Below are 15,396 nucleotides of genomic sequence, written 5' to 3'. Positions count from 1 at the left end.
TCTACTAATTGGTCAACATCACGGCCTGAGTGAGGACCACCATGTGGAGTTGCCATTTTAATTTACTTTCTAATTAACACCCAAAGTACATTGCGCATGCGCAATTATGCCACGTGGGCGATATATCGTTCATAGCGATAATATCACGGAGGAAAAAGAATGCGATACAATATATCGATGCAATAATTACCGCGATAATATCGACTTCACGGTATATTGCCCAACCCTAATCCTAAGCCAGCAATACTGAGGTGAAAGTATTCATGAACAATAATGCATCAGCAGTGCTCCATCAGCAGATAACAATCCTAAATTATCTTATAATAGTAAAATGGGCATAAGGCAATTTATTAGAAGATATCTATGTGTATGTTGTACTACTGATGAGAGTACTAGAGTTGGTCCTGCTAGGGTCTCCAGTCAAGAAGAAGCCAGGCCTGGGATAGAATTAACAGAAAGAAAAAACAATAGCAGTTGTCTTGAAGCAAAAAAAGAAGTTGCAATTAAAGATACCACTAATGCAGGACATGATAGAAGACTTGACATTCAAGTACAAGGAAACTATAGCAGCAATGTAGCAAGAAAAGAACAAATATCAACTACTAATATTAATCAATCAAAGGATGGTGCCTCAATGATACAAGAACCAGTAAATCCATGGCATAATAGAATACCAGTAGTAGGAGAGGAAGATCCATCAACAAGAAACCAATCAAAGAACATACAAGGAGACCCTCTTGAGCAAAAAACAGAATAATACAGACAGGCAGTACCAGTACATACGAACAAACAGATGTACCATCTATTGATACAATAAATAATGCCTCAGTGACACCTGAACCAGACTCACCAGCAGATCCCCAGCAAAATAGAAGACCAGTTGTAGAAGAAAATTCATCTCAATCAGAGAACACAAAAGGACAATCTCTTATAGGGTTAAAGCAAAATAATAATAGAATAAAACAGACGGGCAGTAGATGTGAGTCAGAACATGAAGCAGCTGAACTTGCATTTAGAAAAAAGGTTGGAACATTACTATATACCAATGAAGGGCTTATATACTGGAGTGAACTTAATAAGCATGCTGAACAAGTATTTATAGAAAAGACAGGAGATGATAATGTTTTGAATATACACACTATCTGGATCAAGAACTCACCTTGTAATAGTAAACGTAGAAGATGTGCTAATAAACTTATCAACCATTTTGCTAGTAAGCCTAACAAGCCAACTATATACATTGGAAAGATATGGAAAAAAGAACGTCCAAGAAATGAAAAAGGATTGAGGAGAATGAAAGAGCTAGGTTTTCATCTCAAAGCATGGTATGCACCTGGGATAATTGAAGATTCTGATGAGACAGAAAAATATCTCAAGAGTCTCTGATATTACAATATTACACAATTAATAATTATATAGTATTACATTCATTGCTTGAAAAAAAAATTATCCACAATCACTAAACAAACATGGACCTATCACAACGTAAACATTACCGTGACAACCAGTTTGATAATACACACCAGCAGCACAACAACAAATACAATATCAATTAATTAGTTTAATTAATAATCAATTAATTAATTATTAATTAATCACATGTACATGTGTATTCATGTGTTTCATTATCAATCACTTACTTGGCTTCCATTATGAGTCTGTCCATCAATCCAGTGATTATCATGATCTCCATTCTCCTCCTCCTCTTCTCCTTCAAAAAGCTTCTTCTTAACGGCCTCCATTTGTAACTGGCCATGCTGTGCCTGTCTTGAAGGCTTTAGAAGGTAGCGGCTGGAGAGAGAGGCACTCTGACGGTCAGGCACTGATAAAATAGAGCTCAATCCTTCCTCCATGTCTAAATAAAATGAAAGAGAAGAACAGAAATATCAAAATAAGCTATACACGAGTCAATTACCTTCTTCATATGACCCGCCATTTTGAATAATTAGATCTAATTAGGAACTGGGCATGCGCAGTAGGTCATTTTCCCGGGTTATCCCGAATATCCCGGGAACTTACAGCCGTTCATTCTGTCATGGCGGACACAAAAGTGAAGGAAAAGGCTCTTGAATTTGATGCATACTACAGCCAGAGCAGTGAGGGAGAGGAGAAGGAAGAAGAGGATGATATTGGGTGGCATTTTGAAGAGGAAACTGGTAAGGAACATTGACAATGCTTGCAGTTTATATTATAAATTAGCCACACCCATTAATTAATCATTGTTTTATTTTCATTAGCTGATTTCACAAAGAAATACAATGCAATGAAGAAAGGAGAGACTCAGTCTAATCCAAACGCTGCAAGGGGCACCTCACATTGCTCCAACAATCCTCTCAGGAAGTACGAGAACCTCATCAACCTCGGCTCCTATGCCCCGGCCCTTTCATCCTCCAGTCTCAATGCACTGGAAGGTCTTTGTCGTAAAACCGAGTCCTTGAGGGTCCGATCTAAAGATAAATCCGACCGAGCGACCACAGAGCAGGTCCTAGACCCTCGGACTAGGATGATACTATTCAAGTTACTGAGCCGCGGATTGCTAAGCAACATAAGTGGGTGTGTCAGTACTGGTAAAGAGGCCAATGTTTATTATGCTGACAGTGCAACTGGCCCGTGTGCTGTTAAAGTATACAAGACCTCCATATTGATATTCAAGGATAGGGATAGGTATGTTAACGGGGAGTATCGGTTTCGTCATGGTTATTCCAGGCACAACCCACGGAAGATGGTCAGACTGTGGGCAGAGAAGGAAATGCGTAATTTGTCTCGTCTTCATCAAAACGGAATCGCTTGTCCTCGTCCGATAATCCTTCGTGGTCACGTTCTAGTGATGAGCTTCCTTGGGTCTGGTGGTTGGCCACACCCTAAACTAAAAGACGCTAATATAACTGATAAAGAAGCAAGGGAGCTATACCTGGAGTGTGTCCTGATAATTCGTAAATTATTCTGGTCCTGTAAGCTGGTTCATGCTGATCTCAGTGAATATAACATGTTGTATGATACAGCTAATGGCTGTCTCTATATCATTGATGTGTCTCAATCCGTTGAACATGATCACCCTCATGCTCTAGAATTTTTAAGGAAGGACTGTACCAACGTCACTGAGTTCTTTCGTAAAAAAGGTATAGCAGTAATGAATGTTAAATCTCTATTTGATTTTGTCACTGACGGTACAGTAACAGTTGATAATATTGACCAGTATATTGAAGAGGCACAGAAAAGAGCAATAGAAGAGAAAGGTACCAATGAAGATCAGGTTGATGATGCTGTTTTTAAGAATATATACATACCACAATCATTGCATGAAGTATCTCGTTATGAGAGTGATGTATCTGAAGCTCAAACTGGTAGTAAGACTGACATTGCTTATCAGACCATAACTGGTTTGAAACCTGATCTCTCTGGCACACTACTAGTACCACAACTGCTTCAAAACGGCGAAGAGAATAAGAGTGATTTTAACAATGTTCGTGATCAAGAAATCAATGATTTATATCAGGAAAGTGCTAATGTTGATCAAGAGAGTGGAGATGATTCATCACAGATCAGCAATACTGATGACAGTTCTAATGATGAGGAGAGTGTCTCTGGTGATTGCTGGGAGGAGAGAGAGAAGCCAAGTAAAGAGGAAATATCAAGACAGCGTAAGGAGCACAAGGAGACGGTGAAGAAAGAAAAGAGAGAAAAGAGGAAGAACAAAATACCAAAACACATTAAGAAGAGAAAGGAGAAGGTTGCCAGACAAAAACAGTCAAAGAAATAGCTTGTTAAAATGTTATTAATAATTGAAAAAATGATAATAATAAATATTATTACTGATATTAATTGTATTTATTTTGTGATGCATGAGTTTTTCCTAAGTGCAGCGATTACAGTATCCATATATTTATTGACAATGGTATCATGCTTCCATCTTTGAGCAACATTAACTCGATGTCCAAGTTGTTTCCTATAGTGGAAGAGGAGACCAATTTCAAATGGGACCAGTAGCTCTTTTTCTGCTCCGTCTTTCCATGTCTTTATGTCGTGACAATAAGCTGTTATTGTAATATTGAGATTAACCATCACTTTAGGATGAGATGTTTTGGGATTATCATCTCTCAAATATCGTTTGAAATAAATCGGAACAACACACTCCATTTTGGGACCTGCCTCTTCTTTCTCCTGAAACAGTGAATTTGCAAATGATAGACTAGCATATTTTGATAAATCATTTTTGTTTTTTAATTCATTTAACATTCCAAACCAGTCTTCATGTTTCATGGGTATTAAAAACTCATCCACATCATGTAGTGCCATGTATTCTGATATGGCCATGTGTCGGTACACACATTCAGTAGCTGAAGCTGAAAGTGCTACATCAAAAACCTGACCCAGCCATCCGTCAACTAGTGACCATCCTAGTACCTCAACATACCCAGTCTTTATGTAGGTCTCTATTGCCTTGTATATTGCATCTTTTGCTTTCAGGTTTCTGTGAAAGTAAATTGTTATCATTGAGGAACCTAGTGCTCTGTTCAATTCTATAAAATTGACAACTTCGGCTGGTTGGATGTCATCATAAAGAGCTTTCTGTATGCAAGTTGTGAATGTGTATTTCTTCTTTACTTCCTTTGCTTTAAAGACAGGCATTAAAGGTAACAGTTTGTTGCACTGACTATCTTTTGATAGTTGTATAGACTCTGGTCTTTGATTTAGTTGTATTCTATACACGTGACTAAGGGTTACTTCATACCATGGTGATTTCACAACATTCCCAGTTTGCTTCCAATGCTCAACAGCACTGCATGAACTCTGGCCAGTCACTTTAGCATAAAGTTTAGGAAGATTTGGTTGTTTCTCATGATTGTGAAGAACAATGATAACAACAGATGGAGAGAATGAGCTCCTTGTATCATAATAAACTGTCCTACGAGCCTAAAGTAAAATTGAGTAAAATATACAAATAGCAGTTACAAGGAAATGACTAGTTTAAGTCATGCTATGCATCAATGAAAATGATGTACTTTAGTAAATAAACTGTTTGTAGAATGTACTAGGTGAATAAACATGAGGGGGCAACCGTGAGCTATAAAATTGTAAAACAAAACTAAAATAAAATGATTCTAATCTAGCTCTTGAGAGGGACTTCCCCACTCATGCTCGCCTCAAATATTAAAAACTAACCAGTGTTAGTCCGTTAGAACTATCTTCAATGCTAATCCATTCCTTCTCTACTGTAGTATCAGGATAGAGAGCCTCATTCACTTCAGTTCTATTTGGTGCTAAAGAACCAGGGCTTTTAGGTTTGGAAGGCTTTTCTAGTTTAGGAGGCTTTCCAGTCGGAGGGTCTGGTTTGTGAGTGACTGATGCTGGAGGAATATCCTGGACATCAAGGGCTTTAGGTGAGAACAAGGCAGACTCCTCATGTTGTATGATATCTCCTTCAATCCCTGACTGTTGTGTACCTTTCCTACTGGTAGAAAAGTGATCAGGATACCAAAGGATAGTTAACAGCAGAGCAGCCATTAAACAGCAGAGGAAAGTTAGTAAAAGGCGATGCCTTCGAAAAACGCCTTCCATTTCTGGCGAGTTAGCGTTTCCCAAATGGGCATAGATATTAGTCAGGCGGATTAGAGTACATGAATTTAAAATTTCCTGTACTATAAAATGGGCGTGGTTTATCAGCCACTCCTCCTTTCCGTGCAAATTCTATTCATGGCTGCTCAATTGCCTGGTGGTTTTTCTCCCGTCCAAGCTGCCCACAAACGCATACAAGTCGTAGCAGAACAGGTATACATGAATGCAACTGATCATTATAGTCTATTGCTAAGGAAAAGGCTAAACCAAAGCTTGAAGAGTTGCTCCGTAGAGAGTTCACCATATTTGAGGTGGTGACCTTCACTGATCGATACAATGACATGATGAAAGAGGATTGTGTCAAAGTAACAGGAACTGTTGAATTTGATCCAATTAGTACTTAAATAACTGCATTGTTTTTAAATGTATTTTTAATTTTATTTCTTAGATAAAGGTAGATGGCGATAAAGTGCTTCTGGTTTATCTTGAAGAAGCTGCCGTGATGACCTTTCCACCTCAAGTAAACCTACTGAGTTACATTCCTGATGCCCCTGCTGATTGTGAGCTTAACGAGTTTATTGAAGAGCTAATGAAGTTGAGGAAATAACTATAATATAGACAAAATTTAATTATTGTTATCACACAAAATAGTAAAAAAGTTTGGGGTTTTGTAGTAATTAAAAAATTTTGTTCAAATTTCGCTTAGTTCAAGATGTTCCTTTTGAACATTAAAAGTTGCTAAAAATAGGAATAATAAAATACATTATTATTATTATTTCTATTACCTTTAAATCTGTTGAATGAGAAGATCACTACAGTCCCTATTAGTATCCCAATTATTAAAGCTACTAACAGTACACCAAGTGTAGTCCCTACTGCTATATATATACCAGCATTATCATTTACTGGTTCTGGTATACATAGGGGATAGAATAAAGACCTGACATACTGTATACATATGATAACTCTTCTTACCAGTACAAACTGGTTGATCTCCTTCCCATTCTCCATCATCAGTACACAGAGCTGTTACATTATCACCAATTAGTTCAGCATTGCTCTCTTGACAGTAATAGGTAGCAACAGAACCAGCATAAGTATGATTGTAGGTGACTGATAGACCATAATTCAACAATGGAGGGGGACCACAGTCCTCTAAAATAACATCATAACAATACAATCACTGACAGTTTGTGGTATGTGGGGACATTATGTTGTCTTACCCAGTTTAATACAAGATGGTCTTAATCCACTCCAGCTGCCATTAGAAAGACAAGTGGATACTTCATTCCCGTCAAGCCTGCACTGTGGCGTTAGACAGAAGTACTTCAATACAGATCCTTCAGTAGTAGCTGATACATTGTATCTAAGACATGTATCATTTATATGAGGGACCCCACAATCATCTATTGATATGAAATAATAATGACATTCATTTAAAATATACAGCTTGTACTAACTGAGACAGCGTCTTTGTTCAACATTGGACCACATTCCAGAGGAGAGACAAACACTGTTAGTATTCCCTTGCAGTATGCGTCCATTAGTACAAGAGTAAGTAGCTATTGATCCTTCCAGTGTACCACTGCTGGTAGTAACAGTTAGGTAAGGTACATTGTGAACTGATGGAGGGGAACCACAATCAACTGGATGAATTATCACTGTGTCATTATAAAGAATTAATAAATTAATAAAATTATTGTACTGCTATAAACATTGCTATAAGCCATAAAGAGCATAAATACATCAATATGCATCAGAAAATGTAATAAAATTCACTTTGACAATATGGTGGGTCATTGCTCCATTGACCATTATCTGTACACACTCTCTGACTGTCACCAATCAGTTGGTAAGACTCAGGCTGAGCACAGCTATACTGAGCAACAGAATGCAACAATGTAGAACTATAGGACACTATCAACTGGAGGGAGTTTGTAGAGAGATTACCACAATCAACTAAGAATATAAAGTTTATTATTATTATTATTGTTGTTGTTGCTATTAATTCCTTACCAATGCATTCTGCATCAATATCTGTCCATTCTCCATCTTCATCACAATAACTAGTTGTATCATTACCAGCCAGTGCATATCCATCAGTACAGGTATAGACTGCAACTGATCCAGTTAATGTACCATTGTATGTCACTAGTAATGGATGGACTGCTTCTTCTGGTGCTTCACAATCAGCTATGAAGATAAAGGAGGTATCATTATTAATGAGTACTAGCTGTCATTAACCTGTTTCACAGTAAGTTCCAGTATATGGTGGCTCACAAGTACAATAAGAAGTGTATAACTGCCGGTAGCAACTGGCATTGTTTTGACATGGATTACCTGGACCACATTCAAAAGTTACTACGCAATAAAATAAATAAATAAATAAATAAACAAGTAAATAATGTATAAAATTGTTTACTTATATTTTGGCAGAGAGGTCCATTATAGCCATAAGGACAGGAGCAAGTATCAGTATTGACACAAGCACCTCTCATACAAGGAGGATCACATACAACTGAAAGAGAGAAAGAATTAAAAATACTAAAAGTTAAACTGATCACTAACTAACTAACTTGGTTGACTGTTAATTTTAATCTCTTCAATGGTCTCTACTTGCTGAATGGTACTCATTCCAATGTCAATACGACCAGTTACTGCAATATCAAAGAGACATGCAGCATTAGTACCACACAGAGCAGTGGCCATTGATTCTAATGCAGTATCATTGAACTGGGGAGAGAAGGCTGGAATGAAGTCAGGATCATAATAATTATTGAAGTTATGAGTAGAATCATAAGTGAATAGAGAGTTTGAAGAACTGTTAATGATCCCTATAGGAATAAGTAATAAATAATAATAGTCGTATAAAACTCACAAGTCATTCCAAAGAAGTAGTGTATTTGTTGGTTTGTTGGATCACGTGGTAATTCTCCATATCTTGGCTCAAGATCATTATTAGAATTTCCATCAAATCTACCCAGTAATCCACTGGTGATGTGTCTATATGTATCAGGTAAACTCACACTAACTAATGATAGGTAGTCATGTTCCTGTTTCACTATGATATTGACTCCATCACTGAATACAGCAGTGTAGGTATTGTTACCATTATTCCTTATTGTTACATTATTATAATGGACAGGTAGGCCAGTGTCTATTATAACCCATGCTCCATTAACAATAGCTCTTAGTCCAATGAAACTGTACTGGAACTCAACAGTGTCTGATGTTGATTCCTTAGCTACTATAGAGCTGAATACTGTGCCATTGGCTGGTGCACTGTTAGTGTTGGATATGGGGACCATTCTTCCTTGAACTGTTAGCAGGTTATTGACTGTTTGTATTAGAATGAACTCTCCTCTTCCATTGAATGTGTACTGAAGACCATCCAGTGTTAACAAATGAGGGTCTCCATACATGAAACCTAACGAATGGGTCAATATAGTTACTTATACTGCTGTTGTAATCGTATGCTTACTTGATGGCTGAACTGAAAATCCAGAGCAGTTACTTGAAGGACGATATGATTCAAAAGTTGAACAATCACAACCAGTCAATAAACAATAGCGAATAAAAGGAACAATATTGTCAGTGAATTCGTTAGCATAAGAGAGTACAGCTGGTTGATTTTCAGGAATATTTCTCAGCTCATGTCCTCCATATCTTCCAAGAATTAAACTGCCATTACTATTGTAGCAACATTGCTGTTTTGCAGTGGAATTTCTGCTTATGAAAGAGGATGTTCTATGATAAAGAGTAAAGACAATACAACTATCGTTAATCAATGGCGTACTTACACATTAAAAAATCCAGTTGATCTATAACAAAGGCTAGCAGTAGGATGAAGGTATTGATCCATTATTCTTCTACCTGGAGATACATCAGGTTCAAACCCACTACCAGGAAGATTAGCCTGATTTATATTACAAGGACACGTTGGTGGTGGTTGCAATGTGCTTGGAACCCAAGTGTTAATAAAACCAGGACAATCGTCCCTATTTTTCCACACAATAACATGAGACCATATACCAACTCTATTACTGGTACCATCACTGTACAATGCCTTCAGTGCTGATATGTACTGATTACTAGATGAACTGCTACTGACATTAACTGTGACTTTGAAAAAAACTGGAACGAATGGAAAGTTATTTCCAGAAATAGAAGGTACAATAACATTAACACTGCCATCATTAGCTAAACCAGTTGCATCAGTAGATGAAGATGATAATACAGCATTGTCCATATCAGTTGGATTAGGAATAATGCCAAACTTAATGTCTAACCAGTAAAACTCAATGTCAATGTCATAATGACTCTCATTAACAAGTGGAAGTAATGAAGAGTTGGTCCACTGAAGTGTAATGCTGTCTCCAGCATTAACTGTAATATTATTATCATCAGTGACCATTCTTACATCAGCAAGATCAGAGAAAGAATCTACAAGTATACAAAAAACAAAAAATTACTGACAATTATTATCACAAATAACTTACTAAAATAGAAAATAGCAGTGCTTCCAACATTACTCCCATTACTCCTAAGTACAAACTCAACAGAAGTTACTGTAGTGTTCAACAATGGTGATACACATAAAGCAGTGTTAATAGACACTATAGCACCAGGTACTGAAGCATCACCAAATAAACAAGTAATATTATCAGTAGCATTGAAACAGGGACCCTTCACTGTAACTGGAGTACCACCTAACTCATTACCACTGTTCGGTGATATGAGCACTGTTAAATAAATAAATTAATAAAACAATTATAAATAATATCATTATGTACCAGTAATATCATTATTAGTAGTATCACAGGATGATCCACTAGTACCATCATTCACATTCCAAATATAGAAACCATTAGGGGCTCCAGTGATGTTGGTATAATCCTCCACATTAATGACATCAGGGGTTGAAGATACATTCAGTACATGATAGGTAACCCCATCACCTTTATTGAGTCCCACCTGAGCCGGAGTACCATTGATACCTCCAGTACCTCCACTGGCGTCACCAGAGTACCAGTTGATACCTCCTTCAGGGAATAGGAACATTGCGTATGATGTAACTCCATTTGTTGCTAGTACACACTGGAATGTATTGGTCTAAAGGAGTGCTAACAATAATAGAGTCAATACAGTACAAACCTTGTCAGTTTTCTTGTTATAATATCCAACATTATCCCAAGTAGCTATTAGTATCTCATTAGGTACAAAGTCCTGATCATTACTGAAGTATTGGATCACTTCTTCTCTGACACTCAGTACAGTAGAGATATCACTGGTAGCTCTGTACCACACGTGACCTCTGGGAGAACCAGGTACATATCCATCAGGTAATCTGATGTCTACATTAGCCCAGAATGGAGATATGAGTGGAGAGTTATCCAGTGGGAATGGCTGAGGGTTGTAAGCATGTACTGGAGCTATGAATGATATAACACCATTAGTATTAACCTGCAGATATACAAGTGTAATAACTATAACTAATTGGTCCAGTGTCTTACATAGAAGGTAGTGTATGTAGTTCCATAGAATATGAATCCATAAGTGAAGTTGAGTGGCCCTATGCTTCCATCATCATTAGGAGGTAGTTCACTGTCACCAGCACTCACTCCATAGGGAAACAAACTAGCAGAAGAGACACAACCAGCCAAGAAGAACAGCAAGAAAATCTTTAAAATACTCATCTCCATCACTTAGCTAATACAAGATCAATGCCCAGTTGCAGGTAGGGCAGTATTGCAGTACAGCAACAGTTGAGTTGATAACAAGACCTGCTATGCAGGAGAATATATGGACTGAAGGAATATATGGAACTAGACTAAACTATTGAAAGGGTTGGGCCAAATAAGCTGACAACAGTAGGCCTCTTTTGATAGAATTATCAAATTTCACAAATTATTATTGATATTCATATTGTGTTGTCTAGGAAGGAACAAGACTCAATACGACCATATATGGAAACTTAATTATGAATAATGCGAATACTAACGATATTCATAGCTATTGTCATTATGCATTGTCATGGCAACATTAAATAGGTGGGAGTGGTTTATGCATCTTCATTACAAAGTCAATTTTCTTTTTCATTTCCCTGTTGTAGACTCGTACTGCTCGTTCATACTCCATTCTCTCCGTCTTTTTGGTACCAGTTTCATGATAACGTTTTCTATGTACCTAACAGCAAAGGACAGGGAAACTTGATATAAAGAGAACCTTCTCCCTTACTCACTTTAGTGATAATGTTGTGATCGTTCATTATTTTAGTCAGACTTTTATAAGCTACGTCTACAGGAGAAGTACCATACTCTGAGCTAACATTAGGGTCCACAATGACTATTCTATTGGTCACTTTCTGAATTGCCTTTCTAACCGCCATTTATTAAATCTGACTCCGTGAATCTTTGAAAAACTCCGCTACACTTATCAGCTATAATCCGTATATCTACTCCGTGTAACATTAAGCACTCAGTACATTTCTAACATTAATAAGTTCATGTTAACTTTTAAATTTGATTATTATTCATTAGTAAGTGATGAGGATTATTCTGCCATTAGACCAGTAGGTAGGGGGAACCCATATTGTCTGCTGTAGTGTCTCAGTTGCTCTTCTAGCTCTACATTCTTTTGCACAGCGACTGTAACATTGTACTTTAAGTCTTCAATCTCCTCAAAGAACTGAGGATCAAATGAATCCAGCTCTGCTTTTAACTAAAAATAGTAACAAGATATGATACTATAAATAGCATCAACTATAAATAGTTACTTTATCATTTTCTCTCTTCAGTTCATCTCTTTTCCTCACTGTCTCTTGATGAGGTTCAGTGAACTAAGTGTTCATGTACATTAATTATGATATTATATTATATTACTTTAATTTTATCATCTTCAAGTTTGCTTTTGTCCGACTTCAGTTTTGATATATTAGCATATAACTTCTCACTTTTCTCTATCTCCTTTAAAAGGAATATGTACATACACGTACAGTATTACATTGTACATGTCATGATTGACTAACTTTTCTAAGTTCATTTCTTAGTCTTTCATTCTCTGAGATGAGTCCAGCCAGTGAATGGTCTCCACTAGCAGCTGCTCTTTTCCCTCCTAAAGCTGCTAGTGATTTGTGAGCTTTATCTAATTCAACCTATTGGACACTCACACAATAAAGAGAGAGAGAGAGTCTATTATTATTATACTTTTAGTCTTTTGTTTTCAGATTCTAGCAGTCCCTTTTGCTGCTTCTTTTCTTTAGTCTTCAGTGTCTCATTCTCTTTCTGTAGTTTCTCTATTAGCCTCTTCATTGAGGAAACGGTTTTCTCAACTTCTGCAGCTGAGAAATACCCAGCCTTTGACTCAAACTACACATCAACAATACATTACAAGTACATGTACATGTACATGTTTGTGTACCTCTAGTTTCTCTCTCTCAGAGTTTGCTCCTTTCAATACTTCAATGTACTGCTCAAGGTCTTTGATTCTCGACTGAATCAGTGACAAGATCATTTATGATAATTATTAATAATTATTAATTACCTTTAGTCGTGGTGTTTCCATGGTAACCTGTTGATGCTGGAGCTGCAGGTGAGCCAGTCTCTTCTTAGATTGGAGCAACTCTTCCCTCAGCTTACTCTCCACTGATAGGACCCCGCCTCCTCCTTCATTAGTACACTATAATAAGGGAATCAATGTTACGTACATGTATTATTAGTATTATCACCATTGTGGGTGGGACTTTATTTTCTTTAGTCTTCATCAGTTCCTCATTAATGTTAGTTAGTGATTTTATTTCAATTTTAAGTTTCTCTACATCATAATTATAATTTGCTTCCCACTCCTTTAATGACAGCTGCAGACTAGCCACCTAAAGACCGCCAAACAATACCCGGCCATCATTAGTTACAAACCCAATACATTAACCCAATGAACAGTGGGGGGGGCAGTACTCACTTTATTCTCTAGTTCAATGTTCTCAGTTCTTAGCTGAGTCTCTACCTCTGATCTCGTTAGAGTGGGCGGGGCAGGTCCTGTTTCCATAGTAACAAGGTCTTGAGGTTTCGTTGCTGATTTTTCAGCTGCTCTTAGTCTCTGGGCCAACACCTCCTTTTCTCTCTCGTACCTAACGAATAATAACCATTAATAACCATTAATAATACTTAATAACTACTAATAACTAGTTAATAACTAGCCACACCTTATCAAAGACTCCTTCAGTGTTGTGATGTGTTTCTGAAGTGTGTCTGTTTCCTTGTTCTTCTCCGACAGTTTCAGTTTCATCGTCTCAATCTTCCTCTGCCATTTCTTACTCTCCTCCCAACGAGCAACTTCAATTGAAGTATGCTAGGGGAGAGAGGGGGAGGGGTGAGGGGGAGGGGCCACAGGAGAGAGTAGTCAGTGGATTATTATACAAACTCACTTTATTGTCCAGCTGTGATATCGTTGAAGGTTTTGGTGATGATTTCTCTGAGCTCATTCTTAAACTGTGGAGCTGTTCCTCTTGTTCTCCCAGCAGCTGCTTCTGCTTATCTACTTTATTTTGAAGAACGTCACAACGTTTGTGTAGCCTGTCACATTCAACCAGTGAAGAAGAATTTCTCTCCTTCAACTAATGAAATAATATCATTAATATTCGTGGATTTTCAATTAATTAAAGTTTCATTACCTGTGCCAGTTCTCTGCTCATGTTATATTCTAATCTCTTTGATTCATTCAGTGATTTCTTCAGTTGCTGTATCTCTTCATCCAATTTACTAATATCCTCTTCTCTTTCTTTGACATCCTGAGAGGGAAAGACCACTTCTCATCAAATTACACATAACACCATCAAACAATACATGTACATGTGCATGTACATGCTCAATAAAGTGCTGTAAAACTAAAGAGCTAATGGTGTGTATACATTACGTTATCCTTCATCATGTAATCTGATTGGAGCCGATCAAACTCAGAACAAGACTCCTTCAATTTCTAAAAATAAATAAATAAATAAATAAATAAATAAATACGTGTACATGTACCTTCTTCACATTATCAAGTTCAGTTTCCAGTTGAAGTGTTTTTGATTTCATTTCTCTCATTTTCTCTTCGTGTTTCTCCTCAGCTCCTCTGACCCTCTCCATCACTAACCTCTGCACACTCACCTCAGCTTCATCCTGTCTACACTGACTCTGTAGCAATGATACAGTACATGATGATTAATACAGTACAGTACATGATGATTAATACAGTGTACAGTACATGATGATTAATACAGTGTACAGTACATGATGATTAATACAGTGTACAGTACATGATGATTAATACAGTGTACAGTACATGATGATTAATACAGTGTACAGTACATGATGATTAATACAGTGTACAGTACATGATGATTAATACAGTGTACAGTACATGATGATTAATACAGTGTACAGTACATGATGATTAATACAGTGTACAGTACATGATGATTAATACAGTGTACAGTACATGATGATTAATACAGTGTACAGTACATGATGATTAATACAGTGTACAGTACATGATGATTAATACAGTACAGTACATGATGATTAATACAGTGTACAGTACATGATGATTAATACAGTGTACAGTACATGATGATTAATACAGTACAGTACATGATGATTAATACAGTACAGTACATGATGATTAATACAGTACAGTACATGATGATTAATACAGTGTACAGTACATGATGATTAATGCAGTGTACAGTACATGATGATTAATACAGTGTACAGTACATGATGATTAATACAGTGTACAGTACATGATGATTAATACAGTGTACAGTACATGATGATTAATACAGTGTACAGTACATGATGA

The 15,396-nt window shown here is 36.9% G+C and overlaps 5 protein-coding genes across 8 annotated transcripts in view; 2 read left to right on the top strand and 3 right to left on the bottom strand.

The window, feature by feature from the left end:
* The window catches only part of LOC100638604 (wee1-like protein kinase 1-A), a 13,086-nt gene extending 11,145 nt beyond the window's left edge, over positions 1-1,941 (bottom strand). Inside the window, exon 1 of the mRNA XM_019999219.1 lies at positions 1,916-1,941. The gene's annotated coding sequence lies outside the window, so the exon portion shown is untranslated. The remainder of the gene's footprint in view (positions 1-1,915) is intronic.
* Positions 1-3,880, top strand: part of LOC100638477 (serine/threonine-protein kinase RIO1-like) — a 4,313-nt gene extending 433 nt beyond the window's left edge. The window contains exons 1-2 of one of the 2 annotated variants that reach the window (XM_019999220.1): positions 1,983-2,156; positions 2,238-3,880. In XM_019999220.1, the coding sequence (XP_019854779.1) occupies positions 2,036-2,156; positions 2,238-3,760 (1,644 nt within the window). In that variant the 5' untranslated portion in view covers positions 1,983-2,035 and the 3' untranslated portion in view covers positions 3,761-3,880. Of the gene's footprint in view, positions 1-1,982; positions 2,157-2,237 lie in introns of those variants that run through there. The other variant, XM_011407047.2, reaches the window with a different exon arrangement.
* On the bottom strand, positions 3,738-5,634 carry LOC109583765 (uncharacterized). Its single transcript, XM_019999221.1, has 2 exons — positions 5,164-5,634; positions 3,738-4,914 (listed from the first exon to the last, which is right to left on the bottom strand). The coding sequence occupies exons 1-2, from the start codon at positions 5,557-5,559 to the stop codon at positions 3,829-3,831; spliced, it is 1,482 nt and encodes a 493-aa protein (XP_019854780.1). The 5' UTR covers positions 5,560-5,634; the 3' UTR covers positions 3,738-3,828.
* Positions 5,635-5,652: 18 nt separating this feature from the next.
* LOC109583768 (uncharacterized) lies at positions 5,653-6,252 on the top strand. Its single transcript, XM_019999225.1, has 3 exons — positions 5,653-5,769; positions 5,817-5,921; positions 6,005-6,252. Exons 1-3 carry the CDS (start codon positions 5,695-5,697, stop codon positions 6,161-6,163), a joined length of 339 nt encoding a protein of 112 aa, XP_019854784.1. The 5' UTR covers positions 5,653-5,694; the 3' UTR covers positions 6,164-6,252.
* The window catches only part of LOC100638351 (centrosomal protein of 290 kDa-like), a 16,882-nt gene continuing 7,632 nt past the window's right edge, over positions 6,147-15,396 (bottom strand). For 2 of the 3 annotated variants that reach the window (XM_019999214.1, XM_019999215.1), the window contains 15 exons: positions 14,580-14,729; positions 14,467-14,529; positions 14,225-14,341; positions 13,979-14,167; positions 13,757-13,902; positions 13,513-13,681; positions 13,283-13,426; positions 13,099-13,233; positions 12,976-13,047; positions 12,762-12,923; positions 12,584-12,709; positions 12,438-12,521; positions 12,332-12,394; positions 11,798-12,276; positions 11,470-11,742 (listed from right to left, as the gene is read on the bottom strand). In XM_019999214.1, coding sequence (XP_019854773.1) covers positions 12,109-12,276; positions 12,332-12,394; positions 12,438-12,521; positions 12,584-12,709; positions 12,762-12,923; positions 12,976-13,047; positions 13,099-13,233; positions 13,283-13,426; positions 13,513-13,681; positions 13,757-13,902; positions 13,979-14,167; positions 14,225-14,341; positions 14,467-14,529; positions 14,580-14,729 — 1,788 coding nt within the window. In that variant the 3' untranslated portion in view covers positions 11,470-11,742; positions 11,798-12,108. Of the gene's footprint in view, positions 6,295-6,341; positions 6,468-6,531; positions 6,712-6,779; positions 6,963-7,016; positions 7,218-7,335; positions 7,516-7,572; positions 7,750-7,800; positions 7,918-7,978; positions 8,075-8,132; positions 8,391-8,434; positions 8,984-9,037; positions 9,304-9,356; positions 10,000-10,055; positions 10,299-10,349; positions 10,669-10,710; positions 11,020-11,069; positions 11,743-11,797; positions 12,277-12,331; positions 12,395-12,437; positions 12,522-12,583; positions 12,710-12,761; positions 12,924-12,975; positions 13,048-13,098; positions 13,234-13,282; positions 13,427-13,512; positions 13,682-13,756; positions 13,903-13,978; positions 14,168-14,224; positions 14,342-14,466; positions 14,530-14,579; positions 14,730-15,396 lie in introns of those variants that run through there. The other variant, XM_019999217.1, reaches the window with a different exon arrangement.

Source organism: Amphimedon queenslandica, unplaced genomic scaffold, assembly GCF_000090795.2.
Source record: "Amphimedon queenslandica unplaced genomic scaffold, v1.1 AMPQUscaffold_13284, whole genome shotgun sequence".
Classification (NCBI taxonomy): Eukaryota; Metazoa; Porifera; class Demospongiae; order Haplosclerida; family Niphatidae; genus Amphimedon; species Amphimedon queenslandica.
The sequence above is the reverse complement of the archived record's forward strand: the minus strand, read 5'-3'. Positions and strand labels throughout refer to the sequence as shown.